General features: G+C 33.9%; 2 protein-coding genes across 3 annotated transcripts; both read left to right on the top strand.

Annotated features, from left to right (window-relative positions):
- The first annotated feature begins 525 nt into the window (after positions 1-525).
- Positions 526-1,967, top strand: LOC129885159 (uncharacterized). Its single transcript, XM_055959360.1, has one exon. It carries the CDS (start codon positions 1,396-1,398, stop codon positions 1,876-1,878), a length of 483 nt encoding a protein of 160 aa, XP_055815335.1. The 5' UTR covers positions 526-1,395; the 3' UTR covers positions 1,879-1,967.
- Positions 1,968-9,947: 7,980 nt separating this feature from the next.
- LOC129887750 (methionine aminopeptidase 2B-like) lies at positions 9,948-18,339 on the top strand. 2 transcript variants are annotated; one of them, XM_055962963.1, is made up of 12 exons: positions 9,948-10,093; positions 12,216-12,383; positions 13,423-13,459; positions 13,539-13,646; positions 13,853-13,952; positions 14,093-14,238; positions 14,452-14,543; positions 16,688-16,782; positions 16,901-16,997; positions 17,204-17,347; positions 17,452-17,669; positions 17,999-18,339. In XM_055962963.1, exons 2-12 carry the CDS (start codon positions 12,230-12,232, stop codon positions 18,107-18,109), a joined length of 1,302 nt encoding a protein of 433 aa, XP_055818938.1. In that variant the 5' UTR covers positions 9,948-10,093; positions 12,216-12,229; the 3' UTR covers positions 18,110-18,339. The 2 variants fall into 2 exon arrangements, with proteins under 2 accessions (XP_055818938.1, XP_055818939.1); XM_055962964.1 differs by having other exon boundaries at positions 12,170-12,383.
- The last annotated feature ends 1,607 nt before the right edge of the window (positions 18,340-19,946 follow it).

Below are 19,946 nucleotides of genomic sequence, written 5' to 3'. Positions count from 1 at the left end.
CAAATGGAAAAATCATTGATAAGTGATGGAGGAGATTTTAATTATCTCATCATATTTGAAAGTGAAAATTTAAAGTTAAAGTTATTTTCTAATATATATATATATATATCGATACTACATTGAGACTGTGATCTAGTGAATAGTGATCAATATATTGTTTGAGAATTACAAGGTCTTAAATTCAAAATTAAGCAGAAATAAAAAAATAACAAAAATTTTGAAATTAATTGAAACGCGCTCAAACTAACTCAAACAACATAATTATAAAAAAGACAATATCAATAGTACCACGTAAAATAAAACTAAAATTAATTATATAAAAACAAAAGAATCTCTTAAAATCTTCGTCATTATCTTAAAATAAAATTGTGATAATAATATTTTCTCCATCCATTGTCCTCCTTAACATATATCTTTATAAATTTAAGACCAAGTCCCCTTCTTCCCACCTTTCAAATCTCCTTATTTTTCTTTCCTCCACACAAATTCCAATAAATTATTTTTCAACATTTTTGTCTGATAAAACCATAAATATATTTTATGAAGTAATATTATCTTTGTTTTATTATTATAATAGAAGAAAAAAATATATAGCAAAAGAGTAGGAGAAGGATAAGCTTAAGCTCACAATATATTTATATTTTGCCTACTTATTTGATTTAAAATTTCTGCCTAAAAATGCCTCTCCGTTCACCACCGCCGGTGACGTTCATTTCCTCCTCCTTCCTACACCACCCACCCACCCACCCAATTCAAAGCTGAGTACATCTAATTTGGTTGGGGTGGGGTTCCTTAATTTTCCGACGTGGGGTCTCTTGCTTAATTTCCCGGCGAGAGGTTGCTTGCTTAATTTTCCGGCTAGAGGTTGCTTGTTTAATTATCCGGCAAAGAGTTGTTTCATTAATTTCCAGGCGAGGGGTTTCTTAATTATACGGCGAAGAGCTGTTTCATTAATTTCCCGGAGAGGGGTTTCTTGCTTAATTTCCCGGCAAGGAGCTGCATAATTATCCGGAGAGGGGCTTCTTGCTTAATTTTTCGGCAAGGGGCTGCTTAATTATCCGGCTAGGAGCTGCTTCCTTAATTTCCCGGTAAGTGGCTGCTTAAATATCCGGCGAGGGGTTTCTTGCTTAATTTTCCGGCAAGGGGCTGCTTAATTATCCGTGGAGGAGCTGTTTCCTTAATTTCCCGGCAAGTTGCTGCTGAATTATCCGGAGAGGGGCTGCTTGCTTAATTTTCCGGCAAGGGGCGGCTTATTTATCCAAATTGGAATTTCGTGATTAATTTTCCGGCAAGGAGCTACTTAATTATCCGGAAAAGGGTCGCTTGCTTAATTATCTCTTCGAGGGGTTTGGTAATTTTCCGGCGATTGGAAATCGTCGTTTTTCGATCGAATTAATGACAAAGCAAATAGTGCTCCGTGCACCTTCATCCCTTTCAATCGGCCGGCGACGGCAACCATTATTATCCAACCAAGATACATCATCACGAGGTGGTGTTCGAAAAGCACGGTTAGCAGAGGTTGCCGGTGGAACAGCGGCGGAATGCGCCGCTGTTTGTTGTTGTTGTCCATGTGGACTCGTTAATCTCCTCGTAATGGCAGTATATAAACTTCCGGCAGGACTTTGCCGGAAAGCACTAAGGAGAAAACGCCGGCGCCGGTTAATGAAAAAAGGGATTCTACAACAAGCCAAAGGACAATGCGGATTTGATGATTCAGAGATTTCGATTCATCCCATCGGAGCCACCCAACTCGCGGTGGTTGACGGCGGAAGTAGCTTGAAATCCGATAAGGATATGGTGGCGCTAGAAAAAGAAATGTGGAGTAAATTTTATGCTGCTGGGTTTTGGAGAAGTCCTTCTCAAAGGAGTGATATGTAATAATAATAAAATGGTAAATAATTGCAAAATATTCAAAATTTAATGTATTTTCACACTTATTTATTGGTGGAATTTTTAGTTTTCTTGAAGATGCTATTTTTTTATAGTGTTGGATGGATTATTACTTTATTAAAAATTAAGCCAAAATTGAAAATGTTCTTCTTCTTGTTTATTATTATAACCATTTTCTCCAATAAATATCGTTTTCAAAATACATGTGATTTTCTCTTTTCTCTTATTAATGGATGCTTTTGCGTAGAGAAGTAATTAAGAAAACTCTTAGACACATGATATATATGGTACTAGTAATTATTATTATTAAATTAACAAAAGAATGAAAATGTTGATTAAGTCTGATTAAGATGTTTAATTCAAGTGTAGGCAGAAAGATTTTATTTCTATCAACTTGTACTAATAATCATTAGTGTTTGAATATAGTATTTCTTAGGGACTCTTATCTTTCTAGAGGAAATCAAATAAATTGAAATCACTTAATTAATAGAGCACTAAGCTTGATATTTATTTTAAAACTCGATTAATTTCTAATTAAATACTCCAGTTCAAATTTTGAAAAATGAAATCACTTAATTAATAGAGCACGTTTTATCCTGGATTTTGAGGGATAATATTCAATTATTGGTCAAATTCTGAATCACTTCCTAAGTAGCATATCAATTTACATTTCTAAATAAATTAAATTTATGATTTAATATTTTTTTTATTTCAAAATAAATATCGTTCTAGCTCTCACGATCCTTATTTTGAAACGAGAGAATAATAACTTTCTATATCTTTTATGACATGTCTTTAAGGTGATTATTTTAATTTATGAAGTGAAGTGGTGTTATGGTGTAGTTAGTACTTTGTAATGGTTTGTCACTATCCAGACTTGCACATGTTGTCAGTCCAGGTGATTTCAGAAACAAAAACATTTTACTCAGATTTGTCTAACACTATTATCTATGGTCCCCATTTTGTTATCCTTTTTTTTTTTTAATTGAGAAGCGTTTTATTTCAATATCAAATTTTTCGATATAAATATAAATTTAATCGAGTTTTAATGTAAATATTGAATATCAAATAGAGAATAGTGATATCAAATGCAGGAATTATTGTTAAAGAGGTATAAGAGTCTCACTCCGTATTCAACAACTGCTTGACTAGCTCAACACTATTAATGGTTAATGTCCTGTTTTTTTTACTTTTGCTAGTAATGTTTTTGTTGTCATTACTTATAGTTGTTGTTTAATATTTGTTATCAGGAATTTGTACGAACGTAGATGATAGCATCATGGTCTCTTTTTTTCGTAATGGTGAAGATTTTTAAACTGTTTCACTAACTATTTATTTGTACTTAAGTAATTGCGTGTCTTTTAGTTTTGTTAATGACGCTTACACGGTTATACCCATTCGTGTTTTGTGTCGAAATTTTTTATTTTGGAGGTAAAACGCTTTTCTATTAAAGATAGTAACATTCATTCTCGAAATTGGAATTTTAGATCTTTTATTAAAAATGAAAGAGTACTATCAAATCTCTTTATAGCGACGTCAATTGTCTAGATATTTTTGATTGCTATAACAAAAAATTATTAAAAAGAGAGAATATATAATTTAACATAATATAAAAATCAATTTTTTAAACTATTATATAAGTTATTGTCACGGAGGATGATTGTTGTAGTGAGGTATGACATATATACAGTAAAATCTCTATAAATGCATATGCTTGGGATCGAAAAAAATATTCATTTATCGAGATTATTAGTTTATCAATAAATGCATAAAATATTTATTTATTAATAAATAAATATTTATTATTTTAGAGAGAATTTTGCAGTATATGTCATAAGAAAGAAAAAATATATTTGAATTAAGAATTTCAAAAGTTTAAATCTAGGAAACAAAAAAGTATAGTCTTTGCATATTTATTATTTAAATCTAGGAAAGCTAAACGAATTTAGTGAAGTTTAATGTTTCTAATTGTATTCATGTATATAGAATATGAAGAGATTTTATGTTAACTATAAAAGGAAAAAGCTAGATGTTTAAAAATCATAATCCAAGTATAATGTCTTCTCATCATTTGAAAGGCGTACAAAAATTATCTTTAACCATTAGTTATTGGTCTACTATTATTTACTGATTAAATATATATAAATTCTTGATATATTCTAGTAATTATTACTTTGTATTTTTGGGGGGCATTTAATACTTTATTTTTAATTATTATCTAATGCATTTAGCGAGAATATTACTTTAATATAACTGGCCCAAGTCGGAATCGGAGAAAAATATTCATTTATCGAGATTATTACTTTATCGAATATTATTTTATCGAGGTTTTACTGTACACTTTATGAACACTTAATTACTCTTTCACATGTTTTTCTAATTTCCTATTTAAAGAGGTTTCATATTCTTTATCACTGGACGAAATCACTATATGACATGTCTTTTTTTTTTCTCATTAGATATTTGATATTTGTATCATGGTTTGATTAAATTTAAATTTGAACATTGCAAAGTTCATTTTTAGGTGTGGGATTCATAATAGAATTTTATACCCAATAATTCAAACTTGAAATTGCCGATTTATTAGACGATAGTTATAATAAGTAAAATGAACTTTAAGGTGTTATAAGAATTACTAATGTCTTTCTATAACCATTTTATTATGTAATATTTTCCAACTTTTTGTTTCATGCTCCAATAGATATAGTGAATCTAGCATTGGAAGTTAAGAGTCTGTTTGGATTGACTTATAAGCTGCTTATAAGTTGTTTTCAGTTTTTTTGAGTGTTTGACTGGCCAACTTAAAGTTATTTTGTGTTTATAAGTTGAAAATAACTTAATAGTCAAAAAAAATAAGTTGGGTTGCACCTACTTATTTTTTTAACTTATAAACAATTTTTAATTTATAGACAACTTAAAATAAATCCACCCAAACATGCTCTAAACCATTCTATTTTCCAAAAAGACTAAAGCGAATTTTGAAGCTTTATTCACTTTAGATAAATTTAAAATTAATTTTATTTGATGCATATTTGATTTGAGATATTAACTAACCCTTAAATAATTTTTAGTATTTTTTATACTAAAATAATAAAATTAATTATAAAAAAATAGAATAACTAATCACATAAAATATTTCTATTTATCTCATCCCACGTCCTTAACGACTCCCTAGGTGTATGATTTGTAGGAATGAGACAACCAAAACATAGAACATTAACAAGAATTACTAGGAGAAGTGCATGGATACCAATTGAAATATGTTTCTTCTCAATTAAATCTGTTCATTTGCAGGTTTCCAGATGTTCATTCGCTAGAGAGATTCAAACTTTAGCTAATGACTTTATGAGGCTGGAAGTAACTGAGAAAGGAGGATTCTTGGCCTGTGTAGAGTCAAGATCTTCTTTCCTTGACAAGATTAAAGAAAAGCAGTTTGATGATGAGAAGCTGAGTCGGATTCGTGATACGGTCTTGCAGGGAGAGGCCAAAGAGGCTGTGATCGATGAGGAAGGCGTCTTGAGGATTAAGGGGCGGGTATGTATGCCCCGTATTGATAATTTGATTCAGACTATTCTTGTAGAGGCTCATAGTTCGAGGTACTTTATACATCCCAGTGCAACCAAGATGTATTGCGATATGAGACAGCATTATTGGTGGAGCAGAATGAAGCGTGACATTGTTAAATTTGTTGCCTATTGTCCAAATTGTCAGCAGGTAAAATATGAGCACCAAAGGCCTGGAGGGACACTTCAAAGAATGCCCATTCCTGAATAGAAGTGGGAAAGGATTGTAATGGATTTTGTGGTCGGTCTTCCAAAGACATTGGGTAAGTTTGATTCGATATGGGTGATTGTTAATAGGTTAACTAAGTCTGCTCACTTCATTCTAGTCAAGGTGACTTACGATGCTGAGAAGTTAGCCAAACTCTATATCTGCAAGATTGTTCGATTACATGGAATTTCGATTTTTATCATATTAGATAGAGGTACACAATTTACTTCTAACTTTTAGAAGACCTTGCATGCTGAGTTAGATACTATATTGAATCTTAGTACTGCATTTCACCCTTAAATCGATGGGCAGTCTAAGAGGAAAATTCAAGTGTTGGAGGATATGCTTTTTTTGTGCATGCGTGATAGATTTTTACGGTCATTGGGATCAGTTCCTACCCTTGGCAGAGTTTTCGTATAATAATAACTATCACTCGAGTATTGATATGGCTCCGTTTGAGGCATTGTATGGGAGGAAATATAGGCCTTCTATTAGTTGGTTTGATGCGTTTGAGGCGAGACCTAGGGAAACTAATCTTTTGAGAGAATCATTAGAGAAGGTGAAATTTATTCAAGAGAAGCTTCTAGAAGCTTAGAGCAGACAAAATGAGTATGCAGACCGAAGGGTCAGGGACATGAAGTTTATGGAGGAAGAGCAAGTGTTGTTGAAGGTTTCATCCATGAAGGGTGTGGTGAGATTCGGTGAGCGAGGTAAGCTCAGTCCGAGGTATATTGGGCCGTTTGAAGTTCTTAAGTGTGTTGAAGAGGTAGCCTATGAATTGGCTTTACCTCCAGGTTTGTCTGGAGTGCACCCAGTGTTTCATGTGTCTATGCTAAAGAAATATCATGGTGATGGAAACTATATTATTCATTGGGATTCGATTTTGCTTGATGAGAATTTGTCTTATGAGGAGGAGCCTGTAGCTATTCTTGATAGGGAGGTCCGCAAGTTGAGGTCAAGGGAGATTGCGTTTGTGAAGGTCTAGGGGAGAAATCGTCCTGTTGAGGAGTCCACTTGGGAGATTGAGGCTGATATGCGTGGAAGATATCCACATTTGTTCGTCGAGTCAGGTACCCTTTTCTACCCTCGCTCTTCTTTTGACCGTTCGGGGACGAACGATGGGTAAATTGGTATCTGTTGTAACGATCCATTAGGTCGTTTTGAGTACTAGCACATTTTATTTCATAAAAGACTCATCTCGTAAATTTGTAATGGGTATTTTGGATTTTTCGATAATTTTGGTTAATTAGTTAAGGGATAAATTTAAATAAATAATTTAATTAGTGGGCTAAATTTATATATTATTCAGTACTCTATACCACTTATCATATATTTATTAAAATAAAGTGGAATAGATATTTTAATTGTCCACTACTAAGTAAAACTGAAACGAGAAAAAAGAAAAGACTGAGAACATACCTGCGGACGACGAAAACAACCCAAACTACTTCAGGTAACCACCGAAATCCCTGTAATGGTATAAGGTTATATTAGTATATTGTATTGTTGAGTTGAGGGAAAAGTAATGAAAATTTCAAGAATATTTAGGTGATAAATTTTGGTTCTAGGAAGGGGACAAGTTTTAGTTTCTTTATTAGGAATAGTTGAGTTAATGATTAAGTTATTGGAATTGACATATATACAATATAAGATAAGTATTGGTTCTACGAATTCCCTCTTGCTGCGTTATTAAGTCATGGTTAATTTTGGTTTTAACTTATTATATTAATTATCACATTATGATTCAAGTTTTGATATACTGGGATAAGTAATTAAGTAATAGGTATATTGTATTATATAAATGCTATTAGTGTTATATTATTTGAAGGAATTGAGACTTAACCCTTGCTTAAGATTTAGGAATATGCGACTTGAGGTATTAGTTGGTATCAAAATTTAGGAATTTGATTATAGATTTGGATGGGTTATTGAGTCTAGGTTAAACATATATATAATATTGGTGTCTACGGGTTCGTTTGCTTACGAATATTGTACACTTGATAGATTGAAACGTGAGGCATCGAAGAAAGGAAAATCACCGATGAATTAGCCTGCTTGACTTCGGTTCTTCGATTGAGGTAGGTTATGATTTTATTTTATATCATAGATAGACTCTTAATAGTGTTTGATAGTTATTGAGTAATGTGTGAAGTTTACTATGCATTTAATTATTGTGGTTTGGATGGTTGATATGTGATTGTGATTGGTCTGAAATTCTAAGACCGTGAAATCTATAATCTTGAAATTGCCCTATCAAAAATGGTGTCTTGAATAAAGAAGGCTTGATGAAATATTGTTAATAAAGTGGAATGTGATAACAAAGAATGATAAATTAATTACAGTTGGATCGGGTGTCACGTTCCGACATGGTATATTGGATCGAGTGTCACGAGCCGACATGATGTTATTGGATCGGATGTCACATTCTGACACGGTAATATTAAAAGAGAACAACGTAAAATGACTTAATGCTACCAATCTCCAATAACTCATTTACCAAAAGAGCTTGATGTGGAGGCTTGAGTCCTCATGTGTGGTCTTGATAATGTTGACTGGTTATGTAATTGTTCATTGTTTGGTCACTTGATCTTGATTTTGTTGGTCGCCACCTGTTAAGTGTTATGACTGATTTTTCGCTACTACTTTATGCATATTAATTTATATTTTGAGTCGACCGATGATACCTACTCAGTACATGTTGTCCTGTACTGACATCTACTTGTATTTTTCTTTATTTTATTTTCTGGAGTGCAGCTAGTGTTCCACCGACTTCGACTCAACCTCAGCTCTAGTCAGTCTCCAATTCATAAAATTTTAGGGTGAGCTATTCTTCTAACTCGTGATGGATTCTCTCGGTCATGGCATGGTGTCCTTAGTTTTCGGGCACATTTTGTTATTTATTTATTATGATGTTTGATATTTCCAGACTTTATTTTAGAATTTAGATGACTTTTATGTGATGACTTTTAGATTTTGGGGAACGTATGTAATAGACTTTAGTGATTTTGTTAGTTTTTACTTTTATAAGTTTAGCTTCCGCATTATCGTCATATTTTATAAGTTGGGGTTTGTATCGTTGGTTCTCCCACCTAAGAGGTTAAGTGTGGGTGCCACTCATGGCCCGTTTTAGGTCGTGACATAGTTTAAGAATGTTTTTGGCCAAAAATTCGAAGATACTATATTGACATTGATATAATATATAAATACGTTCTTTAACTTGACATTATATGATATTTATGTCTTTTAATTTTGAGTGTGCGTAAGTGGGTATTTTAATTTGTATAGAATTAAATAAGTAGATACACACATTCCACGTGTCATAATAAACGTAGGACACCGTGTAGCAAATTGCCACGTAAAACATCAAGTAGAATGCGTGTATCTACTTGTTCAACTCTATAGAAATTTAAGTGCATATTATACACACCAAAAATTAAAGAATATAAATATCAGATGAGATCAAACTATGTCTTATACCTATTATTTTACTAATTAATATAATAGTTAGGATATGATAGTTATGATAGAGTCCTAAGTATATTTTTTAATTTTTAATTTAGGAGTCTTGGGTTTGTAGCTTATTGAGTATGAATTGATTTTAATCAGGAGCGCTTTATTCCTAATGTGAAATTTTTCGATCCGAATTGAAATTTATTCAAATTTCATCACATATATTAAATATTGAGTGAAAAATTAAAACAAAAATAAAATAAAGTTTTTTTTGGTTATATTTGAAACATATGAGGACGGTCTGGTGCACAAAGTATCCTACATTTTTCATATTCCAAACGCAAGCTTAAAATGATAAATAATTTGAGACAAACTAATTTTAATTAGTGATTTAATGATTTATTACTATAGTTGTAAGGGAAAGACTCAAATATGTGATCGAATTTTGAGAAAAGGCTCATCTATGCCACCCGTTAAAAAGTTTGGCTCATTTATGCTATTTTCATTTGAGAAAAGATCATCCATGCCATTATTTGTAAACTAAAAATATTTTTTATTTTGCAAAACTATTTTGTATACGTGGTCAATTATGATTCCATTTAGCTAAATTATTACTTAAAATGAAAAAGGTTCAAATATGCCATAGAACTTTTAAAAAAATGTCATATCCGTTTAAAATTTATCTCATCTATGTTATTTTTAATTAACAAATAATGACAAGGATGAACGTTTTCTCAAACGAAAATAGATAGCATAAATTTTCTCAAATGAAAACGAATAACATAGATCAAAATTTCATGGTATATTTGAACCTTTTCCATACTTTTAACAATTCTAGTTCTTTTGACTTTGAACAAAATTACCAAATTTTCTAATTTCCCCTTCTCTTTCTTTGGTGAGTGAAATAAAGCTAGGGCAAAAAGATCTCTATTGTATTTCGCTAAATACAGCGCCTGCAACTCTTTCTTCTTCAGTTACACAGGTAATTCTCCTTCATATTCATCTCTTTTAGTATTTTACTCTTTTCTTTCAGTGTTTTTCATATCTTATTTCAAGAAAGTTTGCTTTTTTATGTCATTGGCTTAAATTTTCTTGAAAAGATTGGTGCTTTTTTATGTTGAATCCAGTTTGTTATTGATTCTTGAAAATTGGGATTTTTTTTTTGCTTATAGAATATGAATTTCGTGATGTTAACTGTTAGTGTTACCATATGCTATTGGGTTTGCAATATGCTTTATTGTTGTCCCTTGAATATTTTTTTCCCTTTTTTGTGCTGGTTCTGCAATGGGGTTTTTGAGTTTTGCCGTTTTCGAGTTCAGTTGATATTATGGTTGAGCTAAATCACCTTTATGTCTTTGTTTGTGTTAATGTTTTTCTTGGAAATTGGAATTTTTTGCTTTTACAATATGAATTGTGCTGTTAATTGTTAGTGTCACCACATGCTATTGCTTTTGTAATATGCTTTATTGTTGTTCCTTGAAAAGATTTCCCTTTTTTTGTGCTGGTTCTGCAATGGGGTTTCTGAGTTTTGCCATTTTCGAGTTCAATTGCTACTATGGTTGAGCTAAACCACTTTCATGTCTTTGTTCATATTTTTGAGATGAGGGTCTATCGGAAATAACCTCTCCCTTCCTACAAAGATAGGGTAAGGTCTGCGTATATTTTGCACTCGCCAGACCCGACTTGTAGTTGTTGTTGTCTTTGTCTGTGTTAATGCTATTCTTGAAAATTGGAATTGGTACCCGTTACCTTATTTGTTTGAGTTTTTTTAATCTCTTGTTTCGCAAAAGTTTGGTTTTTTGTATCTTTGAGTTTTGTTATCTCTATCATTGGCTTAAGTTTTCTTGAAAAGATTGGTGCTTTTTGTTGAATCCAGTTTGGTTATTGTTGTCCCTTGAATCCTTCCCCCCTTTTTTTGTGCTGGTTCTGCAATGGGGTATTTATGTTTTGCTGTTTTCGAGTTAAATTGCTACTATGGTTGAGGTGAATCACCTTCATGTTTTTGTTTGTGTTAATGTTTTTCTTGAAAATTGGAATTGTTACCCATTATGTTCTTTCTTTGAGTTCTTTTAATCTCTTGTTTCGCGAAAGCTTGCTCTTTTATATCTTTGAATTTTGTTATCTCTATAATTGGATTAAGTTTTCTTGTAAATGTTGGGACTTTTTATTGAATCCAGTTTGATTACTGATTCTTGAAAATTGTGATTTTTTGCTTTCACAATATGAATTTTGTGCTGTTAACCGATAGAGTTACCACATCCTATTGCTTCCTCAAAATACTTTAGTATTGTCCGTTGGATTTTTTTCCCCTTCTCTTGTGCTAGTTATGCAAAGGGGTGTCCGAGTTGTGCCATTTTTGAGTTTAACTGCTACTGTGGTTGAACTATCTCCTTCATTTTATCTCCCTTCACTACTTCTGTCTTACCCATTATCTTCCTTATTAGACTTTCTTCTCCTATTTAATGGAAGTTTGCTGTTCTGTATCTTTGAGTTTTGTTATGTCTATCATTGGTATCAGTATCTTTGAAAAGGTTGAAGCTTTTTCTTGAACCCAGTTTGGTTAATTTTGCTTTTACAATATGAATTCGCGCTGCTAACCAATTATATTACCACATGCTATTGTTTTTTAGAATATGCTTCAGTAATGACCCTTGAAAAAAGCTTCCCTCTTTAGTGCTGGTTCTGCGAAGGGGTTTCTGAGTTTTGTCATCTTCGAGTTCAACTGTTACTGTGGTTGAGCTATATCCTTCATTTCTTTGTTCATATCACTGCCTTTTTCTTGAAAATTGGAACAGTTGCTTTTACTGTATGCTATGTTATTATTAACTGGTACAGTGGTACTATCCATCTACTTGCTATGATTCTTACAGTTTTCTTTCTTGTTGCCCCTTGAATTTTTGATTTTCTAATTCTTTTCCTGGTTTCTACAAATGGATATCCTAATTTATTTTTGTTTTTGAGTCCTTGCCTTGTCTTTTTGTTGCCAACCAGAAATTACTGTGTTCTTCTTGGTTGTGTGCCTTTAAGTTCTTTATTCTTTGAGTTTGTTGCTGTGCAGTTGTTAACACCGTCTCCCAACACCCACACTTGATTCTCCACTGCAGTGTAGACATTGATAATGGCAACAGAAGAACCAAACTCTGCTTCCGTTGTTGTAGAAGGAACATCTGAGGTTCGCGATGATAATGAAACGGCCAATGGGTCTACTTCCTCATTGCAAAAGGAGGTTGAGGAGAAAGTTGATGGTTTGACATTGGATGAACCGGCGACAGGTAATCCTTCAAGTCAAATAAATGCTAAAAATTTAGTACCAGATTAATTGCTTGTGAATGAACAAAGGGATGTACTTTCCTTTATTTTTTAATTTTATCTTTTTCTTTCCTCTTGGAAGCGTGAATACGATTTTCTTACAGTCTTGCATAGATTAATGCAGTTGCACATTCACTTTATTTACAGTGGCGGAAGGCTTGGAATGTGAAGAATTTGTCTTTTGGGATTTGTTGTAAACATGGTTCGACGTTGAAGTGGAAGAATTAAGATAGTGTGTGTATATATCAGATATCTTTCACCGAACAGCTGAGAATGTTTAGATGCCATAACCGATTAAAAACAATAAAACTTAAAAACTAAAGAATGTTTGGATGCAATTGAAGTAGAAGTGGCAAAAGAAGACAAAGCGGAAAAAAATAATCCTTGCACCGACTTGTAAAATGCTGAACTACTTGGACTCTTGATAATTCAGAAGATCATCACAAAGATACTTTAGATAATGTTCTGAACGTTTTCATGCATATACTAATGGACAAGAGATGTTTAATTACAAGTCTACAATTCATGAAACAAGATGTTGGTCTTTCACTACCCATTCTTTTCACTTTCATATGGGATGACAAATCAACCCTCACGTATGTAGCGCTCTTTACTGATGTAGAAGTTTAATTGGATAGTAGGGTTCAGTCTGATGGAACTAACTTCTAAAATCAGTATTCTAGTTAATGCTTTTCTACTCAAATGTAAACTTGGATTAGATAGAAAATGCAGTCTGATGGAACTAACTTCTGCTAAAAGGTAATTTGATATTCAAGCTAATGGATCCACATAAAATTTAAACAAGAAAGAAGTGTTGAACTTTTCATACTTTATGGTTCTAGGTAAAGGACATGCATTTTGTTTTGTTAGTCCTGTGCTTGTAGTCAGTTGTGAGATTCTCTGTTCTTTTTCATAGCCTAGTCTCTGGCCTCATTTCTCTTTAGGTACTACATTCATTTGGTTGCCCCTAATACCTGTGCCTTTTTTTTTGCAATTTTACAGAAGCTGCAAAGAAGAAAAAGAAGAAAAATAAGAGCAAGTGAGAGATGCTCCAACTCAAGAATCTCTCTTGTGCTTTTCCGTAGAGTCATGTTGGATTTCTTTATTTGCAAATGCAGGAAAAAAAAGGAGCCACCTCAGCAAACTGATCCACCTTCTATTCCTGTAGCTGAGCTTTATCCTTCTGGAGAATTTCCGGAGGGTGAAATTCAACAATACAAAGATGAGTACGTGCACTTGAATTTACGATATATTGTTATTTGGAGCCATTCCATTGGGCTTTTAGTTTGGAGCTTTGACTAATATCAAAATCTATTGAGAACTTCAAAGAAAAAGTCTGATGTTCCTTTATCCTTCACTCTTAAAACTTAAACTACATTTTATCTATTCAAATTTGGGTATTGGGATGATTTCTGTATGATGGTCAATGCAGTAACTTGTGGAGGACTACATCTGAGGAAAAGAGGGAATTGGAGCGCCTGGAAAAGCCGACTTATAATTCTGTTCGTCAAGCAGCAGAAGTTCATCGTCAGGTCAGTACCTATATCCATACAGGCTGGCAGTTTATTTTCCGACATAGTTGTAAGACAGTCAATATTTAAATTTCTTATAGATTAAAACTTTAATTGTCAATTACATATCCATGTTCTCTTGCTTTAATTCCATCCCTCAGGTTCGGAAATACATCAGGCAAATTGCTAAGCCTGGGATGTTGATGATTGACTTGTGTGAGACTTTGGAGAATATGGTTCGCAAATTGATATCAGAGAATGGTCTTCAAGCTGGCATTGCATTCCCTACAGGGTGCTCATTGAACTGGTAATGCGACTTTTTTCTTGTCCTTTTGGTTGTTAAACGTGACACTCATATTGATTTACTAAAAAAATTTGAGACTGATGTTAGCGCGATTTAGAATATTCTCAGCAGACTGTATCTTAAAACAGAATCTAGCAGTTGACCTATTCCATGTTCACATTCTCTTGCCTGTGGGTTTTTCTTTATTTGTCAGTTTTTTTCTCTTTCTCATTGCAGGGTCGCAGCTCATTGGACCCCCAATTCGGGGGATAAAACTGTGCTTCAGTATGATGATGTCATGAAGTTGGACTTTGGAACCCATATTGATGGTAATATTATAAAGTCCCTCATCTTTGTTAGACATTAAGGTGCTTTTGGTTTGTGATTTTATGGTTTATGGTATTAGTCTCATTATCTCCTTATGTATCAAAATGCATGTTTTTTTGGTTGGAAATTGATAGACAGTAGCTTGTGTGATGTTATATCAGGTGCCTGGTAGTGGAGTACGAAAAGAATCACATTTTCATAGGAAGTGATTGACATCTATATTGAGGGATTAGCTTGCTCTTTCACTTCAGGATCCCAACCGCTCACTTGCTCTTCCAGTGTTCACTACCACACCAAACTTAGTTCATTATTTAAGAGGAGATTGGATGGTGGAAAAAAATATATTTTCCTAAATTAGGGAGAATCGCCTTGATAAATAAATATTATTCAGCCTCGGTACATATTCGTATGTATATGCTCTAAATCCCAGCTTCGATATTAGTAAAAGATTGAAGAGGTTAATGAAAGATCTTTTTTGGGACAATACAAAACCAAAGAATACCATTTGACTAATTGTGACACGGTCAATTTAAATAAAAAATTTAATTGTGACAGGTTTGCCACTCCTATAGAGGGGGAGGTTTTGGGTACTTGTAGATTGGATTTTCTTGACTGAGAATCCTTATGAGGAGTGCCATGTTGAGGAAGGTGATCAATCTTAAGTGAGGTTGTGATAATTATGGGTGGTTCTAGTTGGAGGTCCGAACATCCTATGTGACAAAAGACTATTTTTCACGTTTAACATTTTATTTTGAATAATTATCAAAGAAAATATTTGGCAAAGGTAAAGTTGTTTCACAGGTCGAGCTGTGGAAGCAACTAATAATGCTTGCATTAGGGTAGTCTATCTACATCACATCCCTTGGGGTGTGTCCCTTTCCCGAACCTTGCTAATGCGGGATGCTTGCTATACCGAGCTGCGCTTTTTAGTTTTTTGCAGTGGGTAGTCTGTCTACATCATATCTCTTGGGGTGTGTCCCTTTCCCGAACCTTGCTAACGCGAGATGCTTTCTGTACCGAGTTGCCCTTTTTAATTTTTTTAAAAATTCTTTAGGTTTTCAGTGGGGAAAACCTAGTATGGTTTTGGCTTGACATGTTGTGTGGTGATCACACAACATTGAAAGATGATCTTCCAGATTCACACGCTATCACTAATGGCGATAGTGCTATTGTGGAGGATGTCCTTAAAGAGGGAGTGTGTTTTCTGATGTACAATGTATTTTCTGGAAAATCCTTGCATGATTAAGATTAGTAAGACAGTCATACATTCGTTCAAGGTTATAAGCCACTCGATTTGTGGAGGCTGATGGATTGATTTGGAAGGTATCATCTTTCAAATGTTTCAAGCTGAAGTCATACTATTACCTATATATCATAATGGAGCTCGAGAGTACGAACAAAGTACCCTGTTTTGGGGTATGTAGCATTGATGCATCTTGATTACCGATAAACTGAGAAGGAGAAGGAGAAGGAGAAGGAGAAGGAGAAAGAGAAGGTGTTGTCAACTTGTCGTGAGCTGCTAGTTCTTATTTAAAAGACATGGGGGAGATGATGGTATCACCTTTATGGCGTAGTTTTTATTGTGAGCTATGGGCGTTGATCTATCCTTTTGTCAACATTCACTGAGTTGTCTATAGTTTAGAGACAGAAATGATAAAACAGGCTGGCATGTACTGATTGGTAGCAAGGGAAGTTATGTTATAGACACTGGCACCATTTTTTGTGCTCTCGTTAAAACTAAGAAAAAACTTCTAAGGGTTAAGATCTCATAATGAAGATTAAGCTTTCACTTTTCTCTGTATTATATCTGTGCTTTGAAACACCAGATTTATCTTGTAAAATAGCATCACCTTGGTGTAACATAAATATATTTGTTGTATTATCGAAACAAATTGTGATAATTTAGATCCATCCATACTCGTCATGTAAAATCCTCCTTATCTAGCCATATTAATTTATCCCTCACGACCTAGACCATGTTATGGTCCTATCTCTATTCTAATTGAATTGTATTTCACCATTGTCCTATTACATACTGAACCACCTTCGTGCATTGAAACAGTCTGTTCTAAGCTTTATGAACTCGCACTCTCATTGTTATTAATCTTAGTAACGAGGTGATGGTTTAACCTGTTGTTACTTGCAGGACGTATTGTGGATTGTGCATTTACTGTGGCTTTCAATCCTATGTTTGATCCACTGCTTGAGGCTTCACGGGAAGCCACAAATACTGGCATTAAGGTGGATATTGCTTAAATAGGATTATGGAAAATTGGTAGTTTTCACCCAGAAGGGCTTCTAGTTTATTGGAAGCATGATTAGTTTTAGGGAGCATTCATGACTTGATTTTTCTATGTAGGAAGCAGGAATTGACGTCCGCCTTTGTGACGTTGGTGCTGCAATCCAAGAGGTTATGGAATCCTATGAGGTTGAAATCAACGGGAAAGTATTCCAAGGTATGATATCTGAGAAGTATGATAACCAGAAAAAGCATTTATTTCTACTTTGTTTTGTTAAGACCAACGTCAAGGCATCAGAGCATGGAGAAAGGGACCTTATATGTCGATAAGTGAAGTAATTATTAGAGTGTAAACTTAACAGTCTGTTACCAACTCTCTGACTATTTCTAAAATGAAATTCTGACTCATATTGTCATTGGCAGTTAAGAGCATCCGGAATCTGAATGGGCACAGTATTGGCCAGTATCAAATCCACGCTGGAAAATCTGTTCCGATAGTTAAAGGAGGAGAACAAACCAAAATGGAGGAGGGTGAATTTTATGCAATTGAGACATTCGGATCAACAGGTAATTTCTTTTTTTGCTTGTATGAAAGTGCACTATAACTGGCAAATGTGGGATATTCATGGGAGTGACAAAACTGATTCTTGTCTCGTATCTCCATGTATCAGGGAAGGGATATGTGAGGGAAGATCTGGAATGCAGCCATTATATGAAAAACTTTGATATCGGACACATTCCACTGCGGCTACCCAGAGCCAAGCAACTGCTGACAACAATAAATAAGAACTTCTCCACATTGGCCTTCTGTAGACGTTATCTAGACCGACTTGATGAGACAAAATATCTGATGGCATTGAAGAACTTATGTGATGCTGGAATTGTTCAGGTGCGTGACCTCAAGCTAATGTTCATTGGTTTGGCTCAATTGTGGCGTTCATACAACCTTTACTTATCTCATTTATAACGTCGTCAATGGTTCCTATTTCTTTAATCTTGAGCACAATTTCTTCTGTTATTTTCGTTCCAATCCTACTTTGATTTACACTTTTTTTGAGCGGATGGTCTATCGGGAACCACCTCTCTACCCCGCAAAGGTAGGGGTAAAGTTGGCATACATCCTACCCTCTCCAGATCTTACTTGTGGGACTACACCGAGTATGCTGTTGTATGATCTAAAATTGAAGTTTTGCTGTGTTTTTCTTTTTCTTTTGGCAGCCATATCCTCCACTTTGCGATATTAAAGGTAGCTACGTATCTCAGTTTGAGCACACCATTTTACTTCGTCCGACTTGCAAAGAGGTGGTATCGAGAGGCGATGACTACTAACGATAGAAATCTCATGTATGGTTTGTATTCCGAAATTCAATTAAGTAAAAGGACTATCGTTTCTGTATGTTTCTCGTCGTGTAGTGTCGTACTTCTGTGAGAAAGTTATCTTTGCAACAGGAAAGAATGTTACACAACTGTTAGATCAAATGCCATTTTGCATAAACTTTTGAAGGTTGGAAGCAAATATAACCTTTTTTCAAGCAATAGTAACTTCATTATTCATGTTACTTACCCTTGAAATGTTGTCTCTCTTTACTAAAAAGGCAGCTCGGTGCACGAAGAATCTCGTATTTATGCAAGGTTCAAAGTGTGACAATTAGATAACCTATTCTAATTGTGTAACTAAATGTTGAGTTTTGCTATCAAATTTTACATTGCTAGTGGTTTGAAAAAAATAATCAATTATTTATTTTTTTGTGAATTTTTAGGCCTTTTACAAGTTTATGGTTTAATTCTCTTTTTTCCGCTTGCGTTAAAATGTTTTCTTGAAAGACATAAAATGGAATGATATGAAGATAATATTAAGGGGGGTGTTCGGATTAGCTTATTTTTACGTGTTTTTGATTTTTAAGTATTTTGATGGTGTTTGGAAAAGTTAATAAGTGTTTTTAAGCACTCACCTTTAGACTAAAAAGTTTAAAAATAAGCTAAAGTGCTTTCTTGAATGACCCCTAAATGTTAAAAGAACTCGCGTGGATCATGACGATCTTTTTAGGAATTCTTCCTAGGTCATTACAGATGATCTGTAAATGTTTTGTAAAAAAATTGATCGAAAGTCATATTATCAAAAAATTGATAAGCTAACACATACGAAAAATTAAAAAAATAGTATAATTTTTATTGAGTGACTCCTAAATGCTAAAAGAAGTCATGTGGATCATGGCGAGCCTATATGAATTCTTCCCCTGGTCATTATTGATGGTAAGAAAATTTGACCGAAAATTATAGCATCAAAAAATTCAATGGGTAAACAAACGTAAAATTGAGAAAAATAGCCTAATTCCTATTTAGTAGCTCCCAAATCCTATGAAAATGTTGTGGATCATATCAAAGCTACACATTGTTCCCCGGGTCTTTACGGAGTGTCCTGTAAAGGTTTTGCAAATTTTTTATCCCGAAGCCAAATAACCAAAATATTCTTGGGCTAATATATACGAAAATATGAGAAAATTGCCTAATTCCTGTTGTGTGACCCCTAAATCCTACAAAATGTGGTGGATCATGCAGAGTCTACATGTATTGTTCTCCCAGGTCGTTACGAAGGGTCTTGTAAATATTTTACCAAAAAAATTGACCAGAATCCATATTACCAAAAAATTCATGTACTAATGAAAAACTGAGAAAATCGCCTAATTACCGTTGAGTGGTACCTAAATGCTACGAAAATATCGTGGATCATGCCGATGTGACAAATACTATTCCTTAAGTCGTTACGAAGGGTCTTATAAAGATTTTCCAAAAAAAATTGACTGGAAACCAAAACAACAAAAAAATTCACGGGCTAACACACACGAAAAATTAAGAAAATCACCTAATTCAGGTTAAGTAGCCTCTAAATGCTACAAAAATGCCGTGGATCATGTCGAGGCTGCACGTACTATTCTCCCAGGTCGTTACATTGGATACTGCAAAGGTTTTACAAAAAAATTATCCAAAACACATATCACCAAAAAAATCATGTGCTATCACACACGAAAAATTAAGAAGATCGCTTAATTCCTATTGAATGACCCCTAAATGTTACGAAAATATCGTGGATCATATCGAGGCTACACGTATTGTTCACCGGATCATTACGGGGGATCCTGTAAAAGGTTTTGCTGAAAAATTGACC

This window comes from Solanum dulcamara, chromosome 4, assembly GCF_947179165.1.
Source record: "Solanum dulcamara chromosome 4, daSolDulc1.2, whole genome shotgun sequence".
Lineage (NCBI taxonomy): Eukaryota > Viridiplantae > Streptophyta > Magnoliopsida > Solanales > Solanaceae > Solanum > Solanum dulcamara.
The sequence above is the reverse complement of the archived record's forward strand: the minus strand, read 5'-3'. Positions and strand labels throughout refer to the sequence as shown.